The sequence below is a fragment of the Lissotriton vulgaris genome, chromosome 5 (genome assembly GCF_964263255.1).
Source record: "Lissotriton vulgaris chromosome 5, aLisVul1.2, whole genome shotgun sequence".
NCBI classification, from domain to species: Eukaryota; Metazoa; Chordata; class Amphibia; order Caudata; family Salamandridae; genus Lissotriton; species Lissotriton vulgaris.
This window is the reverse complement of record NC_141693.1, coordinates 1,812,992,846-1,813,014,822: the sequence shown is the minus strand read 5'-3', so window position 1 is coordinate 1,813,014,822 and position 21,977 is coordinate 1,812,992,846. Positions and strand designations below refer to the sequence as shown.

General features: G+C 43.4%; 1 protein-coding gene across 1 annotated transcript in view; it reads left to right on the top strand.

Moving 5' to 3' along the window:
• The window catches only part of IGFBP4 (insulin like growth factor binding protein 4), a 383,572-nt gene extending 367,009 nt beyond the window's left edge, over positions 1-16,563 (top strand). Inside the window, exon 4 of the mRNA XM_086924226.1 lies at positions 15,375-16,563. Coding sequence (XP_086780352.1) covers positions 15,375-15,509 — 135 coding nt within the window. The 3' untranslated portion in view covers positions 15,510-16,563. The remainder of the gene's footprint in view (positions 1-15,374) is intronic.
• The last annotated feature ends 5,414 nt before the right edge of the window (positions 16,564-21,977 follow it).

The following is a 21,977-nucleotide window of genomic DNA, read 5'->3' as shown; positions in this document are numbered from 1 at the left end:
TGATTGGTACATGAAAATAGGCGTCTTGCAGGTCTATTGTCGTCAAAAAATCGCCGCTGCAGAGAAACCGCAAGACTTCTGACAATGTTAACATGCGGAAGGACTGTTGTTTCAGGAAGAGGTTGAGATACCTCAGATCCATAATGGGACGCCACTCCCCCGTCTTCTTTAGAATGAGGAAGAACCTCGAATAGAAGCCTTTCTCCCGCTGTGATAGAGGAACCACTTCGACTGCACCCTTTGTTAGTAATAGTTGAACTTGATGTTGTAGTTCTTCGAGATGGGGAGGTGGCGGACCCGAAGGCGGAGATGGAGGAGGAAACTCTGTGAATTCCAAGGCGTGACCCTTGCGCACAATGTCCAACACCCATTGGTCCGATGTTATTTGAGACCACTGAGAGTAGAACTGCGAGATTCGACCTCCAACATCCTGTTGAACTGGCAAGTCATTGTCGTTTGTTGGTGTTGTTGGCACCTCTATAATTGGACTTCCCTCTATAGGGTCTGGATTGTTGTTGACGAGCAGATTGTGGATTCGAGTACCGTTGGTTTCCTTGATTGTACTGGCGGTACTGAGACTGTCCTCCTCTGGTAAAATTGGACGAGGTGCCCCGCCCCCGTGCTGCACGAAAGGGCTGTTTCTTAAATTGTAATGACCCAAGCGACTTCGCTGTGTCGGTATCCTTCTTTATGGTTTCCAAAGAAGCATCGATTTGGGAACCGAACAAAGATTCGCCATCATACGGCATGTCAATTATCATTGACTGGACCTCTTGCCTGAAAGAAGTAGACTTTAACCACCCCTGGCGTCGGAGCGCCGCCGCACTGGCAAGGATACGGAATGCTGTATTCGCCACATCCACAGCACAGTCTATAATCTCCTCCGAAGCCCTTTGACCATCTTGAAGGACCTGGAGCGCTTCCACTTTGGATGATTCAGGAAGCTGCGCAAGAAAGATGGACATGTCTGACCACATTTGTCGGTCGAAACGACCCAAAATTGCGAGAGCATTCGCAGCCCGGGCTGAAGTTGAAGCCATGGACGAAAATTTCTTTCCGATTGCATCCAATCGGCGACCCTCTCTATCGGGAGGGGAAGTGACAGGCGCTGTAGGATTACGTGCACGACGTTGTGCTGCTTGAGTCACAACTGAATCTGGTTTTGGGTGAGAGAGCAGACAAGCAGGCGAGCCAGTCGGAGCCTTATACTTTTTCTCCAATCTAGGTATCTGGGCCGGCAAGGAGTTAGGAGCCTTCATAATCTTTTGCCCTTCCTTCCAAATAAATTCAATAATTGGTATTGTATGTACCTGTTTATAAGGCTGATTTTTGAAATCATACAGAAAACAGTCTTCATCACGTTGGACCCTTGACAACTTGAAGCGGTCCGCCGCCTTGTCCATAAGTTTATGAAAACTAGCGATGTCCACAGGAGGTGAATCACTTGAAGGTCCCTGTTGCGGCGAGGGTGTTTGCACTCGGTAATTATCAAATTCCGCCAAATAAGGATCCTGCTCACCATCTGAGTCCTGACACACCTCTCCTTCCTCTCTCTCTGGCTCTGAGTCAGTGTCCGTAAGTGGATTAGTAGACAGAGGTGCACTTAAATGTACTGACGGAGCCGACTGTCTTGGCGGAGTTTGTAGTGGTTGATGCGAAAGTGCTATATCAGTAGATTCATGAACCGGAGTACCCTGAGGGGTAGGTGGAAAACGTCTGTTATAATCGTCCAACATATGTTGGAGGTTAGAGAAAAGTGTCATTGGAATAGACGTCATAGGGATTTGCACGCATTGGTCTTCGTGCTGATCTACCTGCTCAACCTCTTCTTCCTCTTCTTCTTCAGAAGAAGTGTCCTGGCATTTAATGATTAAATCTGATGGACTCCGGGCATCCCCATAAACAGTGTCATCTGGAACTGACTCAGTCTCATGGTCAGACACGAACAACTGGAGTGGTGGCTGTAGAGCAGGGGATTGAAGGTGGAAAGCGGAATCTTCCTCTTTATTGAATGAGGACTGTACAGCAGAAACTGAAGTGTCCATGGCCACCAAAGGCATGTTGGCATAGGAAGAAGAACTGGAAGTTGCTGTCAACGCAGAGCCCTGCGTAGATGACGCCAGTATTGAAGCAGTCGCCGTAGACGGTAAGTCTCTAGGCGCCTCCGTGGACGTAGAAGGCTTAGGCCCTACTGTCGCTGGTTTGCTCATCGACGAGCCCGTCGATGACGCTGTCGTCGACGATGCAGTAAACGTCGTCTGGGCCGTCGTCGGTGATTGTGTTGCAGGCGGCATCCTAGACATCGATGGTGCCTTCGTCGACGGCACCTTCGTCGACGGCACCTTCGTCGACGGAATCTTCGTCGACGGAATCTTCGTCGACGGAATCTTCGTCGACGGGAGCCTCGTCGACGAGGCCTTCGTCGACGATGGGATTGACGACGATGGGTTCTTCATCGACGATGGCTTCTTCGTCGACGATGTGATAGGGATCGTCGACGAGATTGAAGAAACAGAGGCTCTCGTCGACGTGAGAGCCGTCGTCGAGATTCTCGTCGACGATGACGACGCCGATGTCGTCGTGACTGTAGTTGTAGACGAGGCCACAGCAGCCAATCTCGTCGTCGGAGTGGTCATCGACGAGCCCGTCGACGACCGCGCTGTGAGAAGTGTACCCACTTTAGTAGAAGCTGGAAACGACGCCTGAGAGCCAGATCTCGTGGGCATAGTTATAACAGGCACAGAAGCAGTAGGTGGCACTGCAGCCACAGTCAAAGCCAGCTTTCTTTTCTTCAGGAAAGGAGATGGTAACTCCTGAACACTGCCACGCTTAGAAGCCACAGAAGAAGGAGCTGACTGAAGGCTTTCTGCATCAGAAACAACAGCGTCCTTATCTTGAAGGCGCTTAAGCCATAATAGGAGGCGACCTTCCCTGTCCTTAAGGGTTTTAGGATTGAAAGTTCTACATAACCTACAATCAACCACTTTGTGATCAGGATACAAGCAATAAATGCACTTGTCATGAGGGTCTTTCTCAAATAAACGTAATTTCCCACAGGAGGAACAAGGTCTAAATAAAGACTTCTTACTTGACATCTTTGTGAAAAACTGAGAAGAGTAGATAAGTTGAAAGAACTGAGCAGAGCTCAGGGAGACTCCCTTCACACGACGTGCGGTAGAAAATCTGAGGGCTTGAGCTTCTGAGGAGAAGGTTCTAGAGGGTGCTTGAGCCTGATTGGCTGCAGTTTGGACTAACATAATGACACTGATATGTTGCAAATGAGTTTTTTCTCTCTAATGCATTCCTATGTAGTAACCTTTGTAAAGGTTTTTCAGTACATATTTTATCAGTTTTACTACTTATATGAGACTTTATATATTTATATATATATATATTATTAGCATTATTGCTATTTTATTTACCGTGGGACTCCCACTTCGACGACGGGGAATATTCAAGCATGTGAATCTATGAAAGACACCCCTAATACTGGAGAAGCAAAGTTATTTATATAGGTCAACTCTCACATGTACTGTGTTTTACATATGTACGTACTTTGACATGTAGCACTGAGATATCCATTCACTCACCAATACACTCATGCACACAGTCAACCGCCCATACAGCTGTTTCCACATGCACTTTTGAACCCATACATCTAGTGTATCAACTGCTCACACATCTATGCAAAGAGTCACACACCTCCAAGCCACCTACACACACACACTCAGTCTCCCATTCAAATACTTGGGCAACCAATCAATAATCCATATAGTTACTCATATAGCTACTGATCAACACATGCAGCAGTTTACAGAACAACAGACATAATGATGCACAAATTAAGACAGTTTAGTCACTAACCCATGCACTCAGTGAGACACATTTAATCACTCACTCATACAGTCAGTCATGCACCTACTAAATCCTTCATCCAGACACTTATACATCCACTCATTCTTCAATATGTAAGACATATTTTAACTTTACAGAAACATACAGTCACTGGATGTTGTCATCAGTGATGTCATCAGTGATGTCATTTGAGATGTCATCAGTGATGTCATCAGTGATGTCATCAGTGATGTCACTGACCATGTCATGAATAATGTAATATGTGACATCATCAGCAGTGGATTGCGGGTGCGCGATATATAGTTAGTGCAACTAACTATATATGCGAATTTCAATGGTTTTGTGTGAGTAAAATAAGCTTTTGTAAATGCTAATTCCTAACTATATATGGTTTATAACCTATGGTTTTTTCAGTGAATATATATATATATATATATATATATATATATATATATATATATATATATATATATATATATATATATATATTTACAAAAAACTAAATCCGGTAAAACAGATTGCTCGAGCCCACACAATCAATTTCAGCAGGTAAGTTTATTCGATGTGCAGACAAGGACAAATATATATAAATATTCACTGAAAAAAACATAGGTTTCAGGGATGTTATAGTTAGTTGGACATTTCACTCGTACAAAACCATAGAAATTGGATTACAACTGTGTAAAAACAGTGTTTGCTATGGCAGGACGGGAGCCGCATGGCTCCCGTCCTACCATAGCAAACAGCAGTGTCCCGGGGTGAGCACCCCGGGACACTGCAGGAGCCGGCCCTGGGGGGTGGAGGACACCAGGGCCATCACGGGCTCCCTATGTGATTAAAGCCCCGGGGAGGTGGTGGTCCCCGTCTTTCCATTTTAGTGCCTCAGGATGTGGCAGGCCCCCAAGACTTGTGGGGTGGGGGGGCTTGAGCCCCCCAAACAGGATTATTTTTTATTTAAAAAACTAGCCCGAGGGGGTGGCGGTCCCCAGGGCAGCGAGAGGGCCGAGTGCCCTCCCGCACATCATTTTAACGAAGCCCTTGGGGGTGGCGGTCCTAGGGGCTGCGGGGTCCACCGCATATGTTTTGCAAATGCACCCGGGACCTGGCCCACCTGGGAGCCTAGTTTAAGTGAAGTGTGGGAGCCCTCGCTTCATTTTTTTAAAATTTTGTCTGGATTTGCGACCCCAGCGCGAATTCGGCAGATTATTTTTGTATTCAAATGCTATTTTTGGCCCTGGTGTTTCTACCGTTTCGTGTGGGCTGATGGGAATTTTTCTCATAAACCCAGGCTATCACTTCTAGTGCTACTAATGGTTTTGGGGCATTAGCACAGCTGCGGCATACTTACAGGTTCTTGACCAGGCCATTCTTTGTTTTTTGACAGTTTCTACCGTGCCCCCTTTTCTTTTTTTTTCACCTTTATTTTTAGGTCTCGCCCTGGCGAAAGCGTGCAAAGTGCGTTCTCGCTGCAAGAACTATAGTTGTCGGCCCAGCTTACAACGAGTCAAAGTGGAGACAAGAGATGGGCACGCGCAACATTGTAGAATGGGATTTGGTTGCGCCCATGAGCTTCTACCGTAGACAGCATGGCAGAATCAGATTACGACACGCGCCTTGTGAAGCATGCCGGAATCGGATCAGGTCGCACGCGTGAACACGCCCTCCGATTCCGGCATGCTCTTCATGGATCACGCACGCGCACACACAGCCACACATATACACATGCACAGCTAACAGACACACAGCCACACATATACACACGCACAGCTAACAGACACACAGCCACACATATACACACGCACACCTACACACACAGCTACACCCACACACGCGCACATACCCCCCACTCACCGGCTGCACCTTCACGCAGTCCACGGGGTACATGAGGCAATGCTCCATGATGCCGCCCACGGGCCGGCCAGCATGTGGGTGGTGACGGTGGATCCCTCGGGCATCGAACTCCAGACCCTCCTCCTGGTCGTCCTGCTCCTGCTGGGCTGCTACGTAGCGCGCTTTAGGAGACACGCGATGTGACGCGCCTCGCGCTGTGAACGCGCGCGTCTCTTCTCGCGCTGTTTTTGGTGGAATGTTGTGACTTGCTTCAGGGCCCATTCGGTGCGGCAGCACTCACCAGCCCGAGCCACTGCCTGCCTTCTGTCTCTGTCGCTATAGAGCTCTCGCTTCTGTGATCGCACCGGGCCTGGCTGTCAACCCACGCCGCATTCACTGGTATTGGTATGCAGCATGAGGCAGCGTTGTAGATCTCCCTCCGGGCACCCGGCAGCTCACTGCGGCAAGCTGGTCTCAGTGTATGCCTCCAATGGCCATGCTTCCCCGCCCCTCGTGGCTTTGGAGTGGGCTTCGGTGGCAGACTGGCTCCTCACTGCAGATGCAGCTAGGAAAGCGCCGCCGGGTCTCCAATTTGGTCCGCCGCTTTCACGACTGCCTGTGCAGTCCTCAGAGTTATGGCCGCTCTGGGCCCTGATCGCAGCAAGTCAGCAGCCTGCACCCCAGGCAATCACTCTGGGTAAACAATGATTACAGGACAGCGGCCGTACAACTCTTGCCAGTTAGTCTCCCAGCACCGTAAATCCCAGGCAGAAGCACAGTGCAAGTACGGACTAGGCCTCTAAGCCAGACTCACCACACCGGCAAGGGCCTCGCCAGCTCCTCCAGGGGGTGAGTTCAACACTTCCTGCCACCAACAGCATTAGGGAAGGGTCTCGCTGTTTGGGGGACTCGTGGGGTTGCTATCAGCTGTGAATACCTGCTCTCCCTTGCTTTATCCTCCATATTACGGCAATTGGAAGCTGAGAGAAGTCAGTCTGTCACAGGACGGCCCTGCAGGTGTTGAATTGCTATGGCCTGTGGAGACTCAACAAGGCCTGGGCCCGTTTACACCCAGCTTTGCACACCATGGTTGCTGCCTTGCGTTATGGAGTGCGAAAAGCGAAAGGCCAGAATTGGTTAAGAGAGTTAAAAACAGATATGGGAGACTGGCAACCAACCTGTTACCTCAAGCTGCCCAGAGTCTTGTCGGCAGGCATTTGACCCATTATGGTAAGATAACTTTTTCGTTGATATTGTGACGTACTTACTGTGATGTGCTAGCCTCGAGCTTTGCGAGGGAAAGGTGTGTGGTTTTTACCAATAGAGGTCCTGTAGAGTGACTGTTTCCTAAATTAATTTAAAGCACGATCTGGATTATATTTAATTAGCTTTTACATTCACAATCCTGAAGCACTGTAGCACTAAAAATAATAACATGCATTAGTGTCCTTTTTTTTATCGAGAATGAACATGTCTACCAAATAAGCAACTTCCTCACCATTTTCTTTGCACCCTAATCAGCACGCTGCCCATAACCAGACCCGCCCATTTACAGCAGGCTCATGGCTCTGAATAAACACCCATTAGGTGGCCGTGTATTATGAAACTACCACAACATGTATGCAGATGAACTGGTGTGTCCGCTTGTATCAGCCGCTTGCTTGACTCTGCATTATTGGACCAGCACTTAGATCTGCCCACTTGCCACAGCCCAGGAGCCCCGGCAAACATGCCAAATGGAGGTCACGGAGCTAAACCACAATATGTCTACTGTGTTTCTGCTCCAAGGCGCATTGCACCACGCTCAGCATCACCTGTCAGTGGAGTCATCCAGTTATCAAGTCACATGACAACCAGCTGCATATTTAAAATACCTGTGTTTAACAGAATGCTCCAAACTTGTCTTCCACACTGTGTGGTCTCTGTCCCTGTCCGTTTGTCATTCCACTTCACTTGGAAGTAGAGCACCAGCACTTAGAGCCGTCCAGGTGGTACGGACCCTATTGTGTGTGCAAGTTTGCCTGATTTTTGGCGCCCTCCTCCTGTATGATATATTCTGATAACCTTCCTAATAAAGCCCAAACATGAGCAATCCGACTGCAGGCACATGTTTGTTTATTCACCTGTGCAGACCTTTTGGTGCATGGCGGCAGCGCAGCTGCAGTGAGTGCCCCTCGCCCATTCTCCCACACATTGAATGAGTGCCCCGCGCCCATCTGCAGGGTGGACAATTAGCGCCTCCTCACTTGAGGGATCCTCTTGTGTTGCTCTCTTTTGATCTCAGACCATAGAGAGTCTGCATCCCGATCCTGTCTGCCCCTTATTTGTTTGGTTTCTCACGTTCCTTCTTCTCTTTTGTAATATTGCGCTCTTCGTCTGCTGCAGGTTGCTTCAGTCCTCTCACAGGGACCTTACTGTAGCTTATGCTGCTGCCATTCAGACCTCGGCCTTGGCACAGTTCAGATGTTAAATCTGCCACAACACTAGAGGCTGCTCCTTTTGTTCAGTGTTGCCGTTTTCACCACTCGGTGCCCCTTGCACCTCGTTTCACCAGCTGTGCAGTGAGTTCACTATGTGTGGCCTGAGAATCATTAAATATTTCGCCCTGTTTCAAGTTGGAAAGAGCAGCCCATACAAGGAATGTGTAAGCCAAAAGTACTACTTTGAATGTGGAATTATGTTTAGTTAGCCCGGAAAAAGTATTGTTGAGCGAACTTATGTACGGCTGTGGCAGACAAAAATAACACAATTAACAATTAACTGTATTTAGGTTGCTCTGTCTACCATTTGTTTGGTATGTAGGCTGTGATGACGTACATTACTACCAACTCAGTGGTACTCATTTTATCGACCTCTGAAGGATGAAAGACTGAATGTGGAGCATGTTATTAGTATTATTTTGAGTTTTATACAGCGCTAGCTAGACCTGAAGGAATCAGAGCGCTTTACATGTTATCTGGTCATGTTTCTACTCACCGGTGGTTTAATTACTTCTCTCAGCTCTTTTACCAGCTTCCAAGCTGAGAAACAAATCACCTAGCTCCACAAAAGTGCCTCATAGAAGGATGCTACTGTCTCCGGGCACTTCTGAATGAATGGGCTTTGTGTTTTGTAGCATTCTCAGATGCGCCTCATCTGCTACTTTGGGCAAATTGCTCAGAATCCCATATCACATTTGAGAACAGTACCGAACCAGCATAGGGGCGTAGCTATCCAAAGTCCAGCAGGTACAGTGGCACCAGGGGCCGATTGCATCCCTTCTATGGCTGATCTTTTATTTATTTTTTATTTTTTACCTCCGAACCATGAGATGTGGGCTGGCTGTTTTTTAGGTAGAGCCTAGGCAGCGCTTGTTTTTACCTGTCGCCTGCCCAAGATCAGGAAGCAGGCACACCGAACCGGCACCTCCTCACCACTTCTTGTCAGCCAATAGCAACCCCCATGCCCAGCATACACAGAGGACTACACTGCTATGGCACAGCACTACCAACTGCCTCCCTGCCCCAACACTGTTACCCCGCGGTGCTGCCACAGGACAGTGGCTACATTGCCCGTGTCTGCCCCGCAACACGTTGTTACTGCCATGGAGGTTTCCCACAACCAGGTGCAGTTAATAAGTACAGGGACCTAAAGATATGTGGCATCACAGAATAAGAATGGACGTGGTACAGGTAGGCTTTTTTTAATTTATTTATTCGTTTTCACTTTTATATAGAGCAAACTTTACCCGCAGGTATCAGAGCGCTTTAAATCAGCATGCTTATAACAAGCAAGACTAGCACTCTATATTACTGCCAACTTTGCTTAGCATAAGCAACAGCTAACCATTCACAAACAATGTTTATATACCAATTGCAAATTTAAAAAAAAGTATGCAAAGCATTGTCATTTACAATACCAGTAACTCAAACTTTAATGCTGCGAGACCTGTTGCATTGTAAATGCTTGTTCTATTTTCTTGTGACTCGGTTCTACAGATGCACAAGATGGCTGCCAACACTTCCTGGTTTGGAGTGTTGGCAGCCAATTAAAATGAAGCTCATGGTCGGAGGGTTCACGGATCCACCGCACCCCAGGATATCGATATTTGTTTTTTTTTTATTTCTCAGCAACTACTGAATGGATTTACACTATTTTTAAAAAGGTCGCTTTCTGAGCCAAGCAAATTGGGTATAATTCCGTTCAGCAGTTCGGGCTGTAGCCTTGGCTAAAGTTTCCCATGGGAAATTGATTCTTTTTACTCTTACTTTTTTTAATTTCTCAGCAACTACTGAACGGATTTCCACCATTTGAAAAAAGGTCGCTTTCTGAACCAAGAGATACCTTTTTGCCAACTTTTGTGTAATTCCATTCAGCAGTTCGGGCTGTCGCTAAAATTTCCTATGGAAATGAACCTGGAGAAAACACTTTTTGGGACTCCCCTTTTTTCTCAGCCCCCACTTGACAAATCACCCCCAAACTTTCAGGATAGGAGCTGATCTGGATTGACCTTTTTTTGGTGAATTTCGTAAAGATTCGTCAACGGTGCCAAAGTTATTGGCAAAACCAAAAACGCCTTTTTGAATAGAAACGAGGTCCTAACTATAACTACCTACTGGTGACCACTGCATCCAAAATGAATAATAAAAACTAACTTGGAATCACAGGAAGCGGTGTTCGTGTGTCTCTTCATCGCCGAAGGGAGGTTGAGGATGTCATTGGATTTAATGATATATATATACACACACACACACACACACACATATAACTGGTACGGTAACATTTTAATAATAAAAAGCCATGACTTAGAATGTTACTATAAGAAGTGTTTTGTTCATTACTACAAAATTGTGGGATTGCGATCACAAAGGGTACATTTGGCCCTGATTTCTTCTAAATCTACTATATAGTAAACATTTTTGTTACGTGACTGAAGAGCAGCAGCTGACAGTAACACAACTGTGATCAGTCATTTACTGTCAAGTCAAGTTTACAGTTTGTGGATGTGGATATATATGCGAATACATTTATGTGTAGCGAATGAACAGAATTTTTTTTATCAAAACCACACAGCATTTTAATTATGAGATAGCACAGAGTCAAACAAATACAGAATAGATAATCAGGCCAGCAAGCAAAATCACAAATGTTGTACCAACAGACACTTGACTGAACAACTGAAACCAATTTCCTCCCAAAGCACAAGCTTGTTTCAGGAAAGTTTATTTTACCCTGCATAATATTTGGATGCTAACAAATATGGTCCAATCTGTGCTATCTTTCGATGGAGTTTGTAACTCTACAATTTTACTCAGAGAAGTCCTCTTAGTAAAACTGCAGCGTAAATGTCTACCAAAATACCTTTTGAGAGGGTATGATTCCAGACTGCTTAAAAGAGGCCCAGGTAACACCTTTTCTAAAAAAAAACCTACAGCAGACAGTTCAGATCTTAACAACATCCTCCCCATCTCCAGCATCCCCACTCTAGCTAAACTCCTGGAAAAATGTGTCCAGTCTCAATTATGTGCCCACATTAAAAATTTCCACCTCCTGGACCAACATTAATTGGGTTTTCGTAGCGGGCATAGCACTAAATTGGCTCTCACTCATGTAATGGATGACATCCTATGAATGCTTGACAGAAATGATTCGTGCCTACTTATCCTACTAGACCTCTCCTCAACTTTTGACACTGTCAATCACGACAACCTACTAGATATTTTGGAGCAAAGGATGGGCCTCTCTGGACAGGTGCTGAAGTGGTTCTCGTCCTTCCTCCATCATAGATCACAAAGAGTTAAGGCCAACCATTCTTTATCGCAGCCATCCCCTGTCACCATGGGGGTTCCCCAAGGATCCTCTCTATCTCCCATTCAATTTAACTTGTTTCTGGAACCACTAGCCAATGTTCTAAACTCCATGGACATTAACTTCCATATGTATGCTGACGACACCCAACTCTACCTGAAAATCTCCTCCACAGACAACATCTCTTCACTCAACTCCACCTTACTAACTACCTAAAATTGGCTAACTATGAACCACCTCCTGCTAAACACCTCCAAAACAGAATTCCTCCTCATCTCTCCCCCGAAACACACTCCTAATATTGACCTCTGGATGAACCAACTCACAGCCTTCAACTGCTCCCCACATTAATTGACTCAGCTAAATCTCTAGGAATCACACTGGACAAACATTTGAATATGAAGACCCAGATCAGTAACGTAAGCAAGGGAGTTAACCACCTTCTAAGAACTCTCAGAAATCTCAAACCTTTCCTACCTCAAACCGATTTCAAACAGGTGGTCCAAGCACTTGTTCTACCGAGGCTTAATTATGGCAGTGCTACACTATGTGGCCTCCCCAAATACACTTTGGCTCCTTTAAAGGCATCATTGAACGCGGCGGCCAGAATCATTACGGGCACCAAGCAAAATGCCCACATCTCCCCGGTCCTAAAATCTCTATACTGGCTGCCCTACGAAGCTAGAATTCAACTTAAGATTGCATGCTTAACGCACAAGGTCATCCACTTCAAAACCCCCAATTACCTGGCGCAAAAGTTAATACTATCCGGAGGGGGTAGACCGTCGAGGAGTGCTAACTCCCTCCTCTGGAACCCAAAAGCTTCCACAAAAAGAGAACTGGTCAATGAGCCTTCTCTGGTTCTGCTCCAAAAATTTGGAACTCTCTCCCACCGGAAATCCAGAGAATCTCCTCCAAGGCTGCATTCAAAAGGGAAGCAAAACGATTCCTCATGAACAAGTTCTTACCTTCATAAGAGGAGCGAAGATCAGCTATTAGTGCATCCATCACACTTCAAGAAAGGACATGATTCTGGTTCTTTACTATTGTACTGGCTCCTCTTGGTAATTCTGTTTCAATGCATAGCACATTATACTCCTAGCCAAGGGCTATCTTGAGTTTTCTATGTGCACCATTATATTGCTTTTGTATATTCCCTATTTGACTTTCGTACTGTTATGTTACCTCACTCCCTCAAGTGTAAAGCGCTCTGATATCCCTCGGGATTAAGTTAGCGCTATATAAAACTTTATAAATAAATAAATAAATCTCAGTTAGTCTACCGATAAACTTGTGTGGCAGTCCATTCAATGGATGAGTTCCAACCTTTTAAGAAATCCATCAACAATGGCTACTTTATTATTCAATACTTACAGCACTGACCTTGATAAAGTACCTAGACAAAGGATTAATAACTCCTCTTAGATGCCATTTGAAAAGCTATTGGGATCATATTATGCCAATAAATTCCGTAATGCTCTACCACATTACCCTGCTCGCTGCTTGGAGGTGTGTTGTAAGGCTAACGAGCTTAGAGTAAATAAATTGTGCAAAAACAAACGTTCTGGTATATAGGCAAAGGAATATGTCAGGTGTGTGTTATTTACGAATGATGATTGGTGACAAGCTGTTGTGGTGGCCAGTATTGAGCACCAAAAAGTAAAGAATTCAATCAACGTTAGCTCATTATCGTTAGCCATAAATTTGAGGGTGGTCTTTCAAGTTGACCCACTCCTTACATTGCTAGGATTATTTCCATAGGTGCATCGATCAGATGGTTTCAAATTGACAGAGATTTAAACCATCTTGGAGATTGCTTATTTGAATAGTCAATAGTTGTAATTCTCTGCTTTTTGTTACACGCTTAGCTTAAACTTTATCCTAATTTGTGTAGTCATTACCCTAATTTGCGTTAGCACATATGATAAACTGCATGTTATCGCTAACTTAGAGCTACACAGAAATATATCTAGATGACCAGAAATTATTAGATTTTGCCCGTGTCTCGATATGATGTTTTTCTTTCTTGTCCAACCTGGCCTTTCTCTGTGATTGGCTTGCTGGTCTAAAATGCAATGCTTATACTCCTCCCACCGTGACAAGGATTTCTTCAGAATCGCCAATGAAAGTAATAAGTGACTGTTCATATGCCTTCTATAGCTGCTTTTATCAGGTCCATTTCCATTTTAGCTTTAATAGCAAGGTGATGGTTATTCCTTTTTAACCTTGTATTGTAGAGTTCCAAACCTATTGTGGAACATTTCTAGCCAATAAAAAATATAATTTTTATAATCACAGTTATAATATTGAAACTGCTTTCTCTCGCTTTGGTTCAAATATTTTTATGAACATTACGCAGCTTATTGAAATTTTGCCTTTTAGTACTGACACATATTTATTACAAAAGGTACATAATAAATCCATTTCACAAAATCAGAAGACAACACCAAACAGCTTAATTGTTAACTTCACAATGAGATTAATTAAAAGGTACTTCTGATGTATCTCACAGACCTCAGGCATTATCTTTAGGACTAAAATGCATTTCAGGCTGTTGTTATGAAAAGAGTACACAGATTGTCAGAAAGTGCCAGAATAATCTGAATGTATGTAGTGGTGATCTTGTATTTTTAGTATTTGTGCAAGTTACTAAATCGTTATATAAATGTAATTTCTGGTTATGCATTTTTTTCTAATATAAGGGTATGTGGCATAGATGTTTAGACACATATTAGTAATCTCAGTTTAGTTTTGTTAGATTTTGTTATAGAATTTGATTGGGTTGAGATGTAAGTGTGTATTTTATTATGACAAAATATGTAATCCTTTCATTTAAAAGAACTTGGTCTAACCCAGTGTTCGGATCCCAGTCGATAATTGGAGATGCACCATAGGTTAGGGCACTTCCTGTTTGAGGACATAGAGTACGTAATCACTGCACTATAGTTAACTACGAGGAATAAATAACTAAAACAAATATTCAACAATACATTGTTTTAAATGATCCTATTTCCTGAAGTAGGGGTTCTGCCCACAACCTGGTAGTTGAATGATAACATTTCCTTATGGTTGTCATTTTGTTTCTGCAATTCGTTCCAGTTGTTTGATGCTTTCTGGAAAAGGGTTTGCCCTTGAACATGAAGCAATGCATTCAATGATATTAACCTTGAAACTATCATTTGAATTTAAAGACTTAGGACCTTATTTCGAGTTTGGCGGATGGGATACCTAGTCAAAACGTGACAGATATCCTATCCACAGTATTACAAGCTCCTTAAGCTATAATGCACCTGTAATATGGCCAATGGCACATCCACCACATTTGTTATGGAGTATCCCACAGCCTCAAACTTTAAACAATACCCTTAGTTTCATTCCTTGAATCTCAAATTGTTTTTTGGAAAGCAGTGAATGTGATGTGTAAGAAGTGCAACATTGTCTAGTGAAAACTTTAGCCCCAATTCACACAGAGCCTCTGCAGTCATGGCATAGTTTCCTCACTCGTGGTGGAATCTCCGCACTCGAGTTTCTCATTATGGAGGTTCTGTCCGAGTGTGGAACTTCCACCACGACTGCGAAGGCTCTTTGTGAATCGGGGCCTTTGTTTTTCTTCCTGTAATACTGTGCACCTCTCCCGCAAATAATCCCTCCCCCCAATAATTGTGTTTCATATTTTGAAGTCAGGGGTGATGGTTTATCAGTATCATAATTGAAAAAGTAATCCTTGTGTAAGTCCATAAACAGGATTGCAGAGTTAATAGTATCCATCCAGCTATCCACAATTGATCGAAAAGATTGATCATGGAACATCTAAATGCTTTGTCGTAGTCATTCTGTGACACATGACCAACTTCCATATTCCTTAAAATACCTCTAATTAACCCCGTGCCTTTCCTTCCTAGTGCCACCCAGCCCTAGATGGAAACCGTGGAAAATGCTGGTGTGTGCATCGGGAGACAGGTGAGAAGATCACAGAGGAGCCGAAGGTCATCGGAGATCTGGACTGCCAAATGCTAGTTGAAAGCACCAGGAAATGAGTAGCCAGTCTGGCCCATGCCATTTCATGCAGAACCCAATTTCAATCAAGACTAAGTAAACATAAAATGAAAAAGCAAACACAAAAACAAATCCACTGATGCACCTTGCGGAGCAAGAAGGGCCACTGTGTTCCGCCAATCTCTCCCCCTCCGGATTGAAGGGGAAGCAAAGGACAAGGCTGACCTTGAAGGCCAAGACATACCTGCTGAAGTCTTTGCTTCTGATTGGGTGTGAACTCAGACCTCACACAGTAAGCTAAGAAAGAAGTATGGTAGGAAGGGGTGACGTGGGGAGATAAAGGAATGATATGTAGGTGCCAAAAGGTCTGATTATAACTTCTCCACATTGGCCAGCGTGACATGCCAGGGCACAGCTACAAATATAAGCAATGGTTCTCTATTTTTTCCGCCTTCAAATAGGACTGTTTTCTGAAATTATTTAACCATCCAAAAATTCCTTTGTATTCAGTATTTCCAGACAACCGATACACAGCTTATTTTTCCAGAAATTAATTCATATTGCACATCATTTTCAGATCAATTTATGTCAGCATTCTCTTGTGTCAAGTACTCTCGCCTGCAAATCGCTGACTGTTCTGTTGTAGTTCTCATATGGAGGATCAGGTTATTTTATCTCTTGATTACAATTTCCGGAACTATCATCAAATTTCTGCAAACCCATGACACCACAGACCGGGGGCAATGCGTTCATTGAAAACTGTATTAACTACTTTTCACTTTTAAATCAATGTTTTCAAATGACTAAAAAAGCCAGTGTGAGAAGTGATCAGTCCATTTCCAATACACATTTGGTACTCTTTACAGATCAATTTCCATGCATGAAGTGTGCATAGATCGCAGCTGCTGAGTGCACCAGTTCTCTATTGTAAATAGACTGAATAAGGAATCTTCTAAGGGGAGCCTGTTGTTAAATGGAGAAAAGCTTTGAGTAGTACTTTGCGTCTTCTGCTCGGATTCCAAACAATGTACACAATTATTCAACCCACCCTGCTTCTGGGAACGGGGAAACCATATTCAAGATCACTCGACGTGGAAGAAAGGAAAAAAGGAACCCGTTGTTCAATTTATGTTAAAAAACTACCAGGAGAGCAGGCATCTGTTTTTGCACTTTTTTGTAAATTTAGGGTTGCAAAGATGTAAGTATTTCACGTGTTGTGTGATTCTGCTATGACTTCTGAGGATAACCTGGATTGAAAGGTATCAGAAAGAGAATTGGTACAGGATCAATTCAAGGAAGTAAAGAGGGAGCTGAGGGAGCGGAGATATGGGCAACTAAGTGCTTAGTAGAAAGTGTTTACTTTATTGGTATATGAGAAAGTGCATCTGAATGTGGCTACGTAGGTGTTTAACGCAATTTACCCAATGAAACCAAGTGCATGGCTTTCCTTTAGGTTCTTACCACTGTACTTCCTACAACTTCTACCTGTATTTTGTTTAATTTCCATGATGTGAACTCCTTAAAGTTAACCCACCGGATTAAATGGATCGGATGAAATGAAGCCAATGAATTACTGGGAAAAAGTCTCCAAGAGCGAGGATCTTTAAACAAGATGGGACCTTTCCTTCTGCATAAATTAGTAACAATAGTAAAAGGTAGCTATTTGATAGTCTTTCAATAACACATGAAGCGACACAGAATCTGTGAAACTATTCTTACAATCCTAGGACTAATAGTCCTCAAAGACAAGAAAGTTAACCATTTTTAGGCTGTGGTACCCAGAAAGGATAAGCCTCCACAGTTGTTTGCAAGAGAAAGTTGAACCCAGTTAATCTGAGTACTTAAAATGTTCTCCCAAATAAAAAAGTTGCTGCATTCCAATGTATAAACAAACCATTGTAGAGCCATGTCATCATGGAGCTGTAGTTCAGTCCTATATCACAGGTACCAGACACTCTGCTCTGCAAGGCTTACCGGTGTAAATACAATGGCTGACAAATTAGGGCCAGGATAGTGAAGAAACGGCTTGGAAGTCCATCATGTGAGGACCGGCGAGGTTATCAAATGGATTCTGAGTGTGAGCCATGAACCATGTCAGAAGGAGGGTTTAGTATAGTCCTGTCTATTTTTTTATTCCATCCTAGAGCATCATCGCACTTATGTTTCCATTACAAACCCACTGGGGTGTAAATCTAAAAAACTCCTTGCACATCTCTCTTTCCAGGCAAAGGCATGAGGAGTTCACATAAATGTTTATTCTGTTTAATATGTGCCCATCCAGCAGCCCTTGTTGTATACCACCAGAGGGTAATATTCACCTCTTGGCATGGAGAGGATATATCAAAGATGATACCCACTGGACAAGTCTTATTCATTAGCCATCTGTTCATTATTCCCAGACAATAACATGGGGTGGAAAAATGCAATCCTAGACACAAATTCCCTGGCCTGTCTTCCCCACTGAATTCCAAATTCCATTGCCAGACATACAAACACATTTATAGGCTAGAAGGTGAATGTAGCTAGTGTTTTTTCTTGGCCAGCACTCTCCTGAGGATGACATGCTGCTTGTGTGTGGATTCTTAAGGGGTTACCTTGGTTGGAAAGGCCCAGGTGCCAAATCTATACCGTTGATTTAATGGACAAACACATTTTGATGTAAACCATACATTTAACCTTAAACTACACCCTTTCCAGAGCATTTTTTAAACCCTAACTACTTTCTCATACTACATCCACCATGAAGAAGCCACACCTTTCTCTTCTCCATAACCTCCTAGATCAGGAGTGTCTAAGGTAAGCCAAGATAGGATATCAGCTTGAAATAAATACACATGTATCTAAACTGAACTCTTTTCATTTCCTCCTTTTAGCCATACCTTCCTTTAACCAAGTGCTTTCCGGGGTTCCCGAAAACCGAAACTGTAGGTCTTCATTTCAACTCGTGCCTCTTTCTTCCACCAACATAATATCCTAGCATCCTTCATCTTAACTACTACGTTCTTTTTCATGCCCACTTTCTCCTTTTGTCACTGTTTTCCCATCTTCCTCTGCCACCTCTTTTCCCCTTATATTTCTTGTTCTGGGTCAACATCTAATCATTAAATGTTAAGTCGTGGTTCCCAGAAAAACAGTGCAGGTGGGAAACCACCATCTCAAATGTAACACTGATTTAACCGTATACTTTGTAGGCTGCCTACCGCCCTTATTTTAAACATCATTTCTGGACTTTGAATAGGTATTTCTTCTATAGATATACACTTCTAGTATTCTTACATGTGCCCTAACCTTCAGGGTACAACACCAGGCTCATAATGCTAAGTCGTTTGTGTTATTTTAGTATTTTGAGCCACTGTTTACCCCAGTTAAACGCAGAAAATAACATTATTCTAACAACGTAATTCATAAAAATAACCATGGTTGGTGGCAAACTCTATGGTCATATTTCCAATGTGGATGTTGGGTGCAGAAATAAACCCCCTAATGTTTCCAATAAGATTGCTGTGTTGGCAGCACACAGAATGAATTATTTCCGCCACACCCTTTATGTACCCCTTTCTCCCCAACCCACAACACTGATGCTGGGACTGATGCTGGGACACACGGCATTATATTTCTTCAATGCCCCACACAGTCGAGAGAAAAAGAAGAGAGAGAATATTGTGCTAAAGGCTTCAACATTGTATATTGACTTGGTTAGCTTAGCTCTATTTTTTTATTTACTACACTTGACTATTTTAAAAGAAGGTGAAAATCTTAATAATATCAAATGTTAATACAGTGATGAGACGTTACCTGTGAAGGGAGGGTGAAGTGACGGTGATAGGGAGTGCAGTGGCATTCCATCTGACAAACGTAATGCGGCGTCCTTCTGCGCCACTGAGCGGGCCACTTCCGTTTTCTTGCACTAAACAAACCGCGTGCGATGTTCAGAGTTGTGTGGCACCCGGAGACCACACGTGATGCCGTGTCCTGCTAAACCTGGCCTGTTCACCATTATTCTCATGAAAGCGGAAACGTGGAAAGCCACGTGCCACGGCGTTCCACACAGCGCTTGCATACTAGGTTTGACTGAAGGCCTCGCTCGGTTTGCCACTTGGTGGCAGCCGCTGTCACGTGGTCTCCCCATGTGACGAAAGGTTCTACGTCACTTCCCTTCCCAGCGAACTTGAGCTTAATAAGAAAAATAGGTAATTGGTATATTTAATTTGCTCTGTTATTTAATATTTTACCAAACGATGCGATGCTGATGTTAAAAATACGTTATGGGGCATATATCCTGTATAGAATATGTATTGAACACCTTTGCGAAAATAGTGTACACTTTTTTTGTCTCTTCCTATATATGGAGCACAAACATTTCCCCCCTATTTGATATTTAAAATGTAAATTATCGGAATGACTCTGCAGCAAACTTCTTGTACACCATTCTTGACTTAGTAAAGCCCTTGAACGGTGTACTCCTGATTTTTAGCATGTGATCATAGCACAGTTTTTACAGATTAAATGCAAAGTGCTTCCTCCCGTGCTGGGTCTTTTTTCAGAATATCTTTGCCTTTCAGTCGCAGTGCATGAAGATACCTTCCAATAACAGAGAGAGGGGCCATTTCACATTATGTCAGGTCAAGCGGGCAGTTGGTATTTATTTCACATGACTCTCTTGAACAATAATTTGTCAAAGTATGCGTAGATTGTTGAAAGATCCTGCAGGCGTAATGATTGCTGAAAACTGCACGACTGCTGACCTCATTGTTTAGGGGGGAGGCTCGTCACGACTAGTCAAATGTTATTTTGTTCATTTTATGTTTGGAGTCTGACCTCTTCTGTGCATGAAGGATTTTTTACAGCAGAGAAATTATGCAAAAATAAACTGTGGTGTAGACATCTAAAAGCGTTAGAATCTGTCATTTAAATTTACACTAGATTTTAAGTGCCTGAGTTCTTGAACTTTTCCACCTGCTAAGAGTTGCTAAAGGGACAATGTTATTAGGCCACGGCCACGCCTGCGATTCTCTAAGACTCTATTACCCTGGAAGAGAACACAGGCTAAGTTTTGGCAGCCATTTGCCTACCTTGAGTTCTAGACTTCACAGAAGCTTCACTCGATTTGACGGAGCATGTGCTCTACATTCATGATGTGGAAAGCAAAGGGAAGGCATGTCTGTAGACAACTGTAATGGGTGGTGCATAAAGACGGCTTATATTTTTTAGTGTTTCGCATCTTCATAAAGCCCACAAGAGCTGGCCACTCGATTCACGCTGCTAGCGTTGATGTCATGTGCAGCATCTTTCTACAATAGGATCTCTGAGTTACACGGCAACATATATATCGTGAGATAAGCTAAGTAAAATGCCTTGAATTAAGCTAAATAAAAACAACAAACAAGTTTACATGGTGTCTGTTTTATTTCTATTAAAATGAAATGTATGCAAGAAATTCAGCTGAAAATACAAGCACAGGTCAACTGTCCCACACTGTTTCTTCCACAACTCTCACCTAGAAGCAAATCAATGTTGGTCCATTTCTTATCAACAGGTGTCCCGGAGCCCCGATAAGCCAGATCTAGAATGAGTCCCCTTCGCAATGTCACACCTGGAGTTAGTACATTTCTTGAGCCGCACCGTGAGGCATGTCCATTGCTGGAGGCTATCTCATGGCACTGTGTTTTTTGTGGCAGGGGCACACATGGAGCATCGTTTCAAGTTCTAAAGACCATTTCTGGAGAATGGTGTCTGGAGGTCACTCATCTTGAAGATTACATCTCTAGGTAGGTGAAGACACAAGTGAAAAAGTCCAGCAGAGAACTATCAAGATAGTATGAGTTCTGCACTAGAAATTAAATGAAGAGAAGACAATGCCTTAAACGTGAGAATATGAACGTAAGGAAAGAGATTGTACAAACTATTAACATACACTAGGGTATAGTAGGTGTGCATATTACTTCATGTATGTGAGCCTCTGGAAGTTTTTCCATTATTGATGGATCTTCCTTGTTATATGTGAGTTTAAATTTAGCTGCAAAATGAAAAGTATGATTTTATGATATATACCATAGCATACAATGTGTCTTTAACGATTGTGTACACACATTAATTGATGTAATCTTGTGTACAGCAGTATAATCAACAACAAAAAATGCCTATGTTCATTTTAGAAGAGGCATTAGGTTCTGTCACCTATGCTGAGGATGCGTGGACGAGGAAGGGAAATTATTAGTACACCTTGAGCACAGTAAAAAAGCAGCAAGCAATGTACTGAGTTTCCAATTAAAAAAGAAAAAGTTCTCAAAGGCATGCAGGAAGCCCCTCCTTATGGCTCTGGCCAGGGCTGTGACTAGGAGAGACAGACATTAACCAGAGGGTGAGTGAAACAGGTGCTTGATTTTGTTTGTCCCTTTAGATGCCAGAGATGCTGTCAAAGGGGTGCAGTATAATTTGGCTTTCCCTCAATCAATCAGTAATCTTATAAAGCGTGATTATTCACCCTTGAGGGTCTAAAGGCGCGGGTG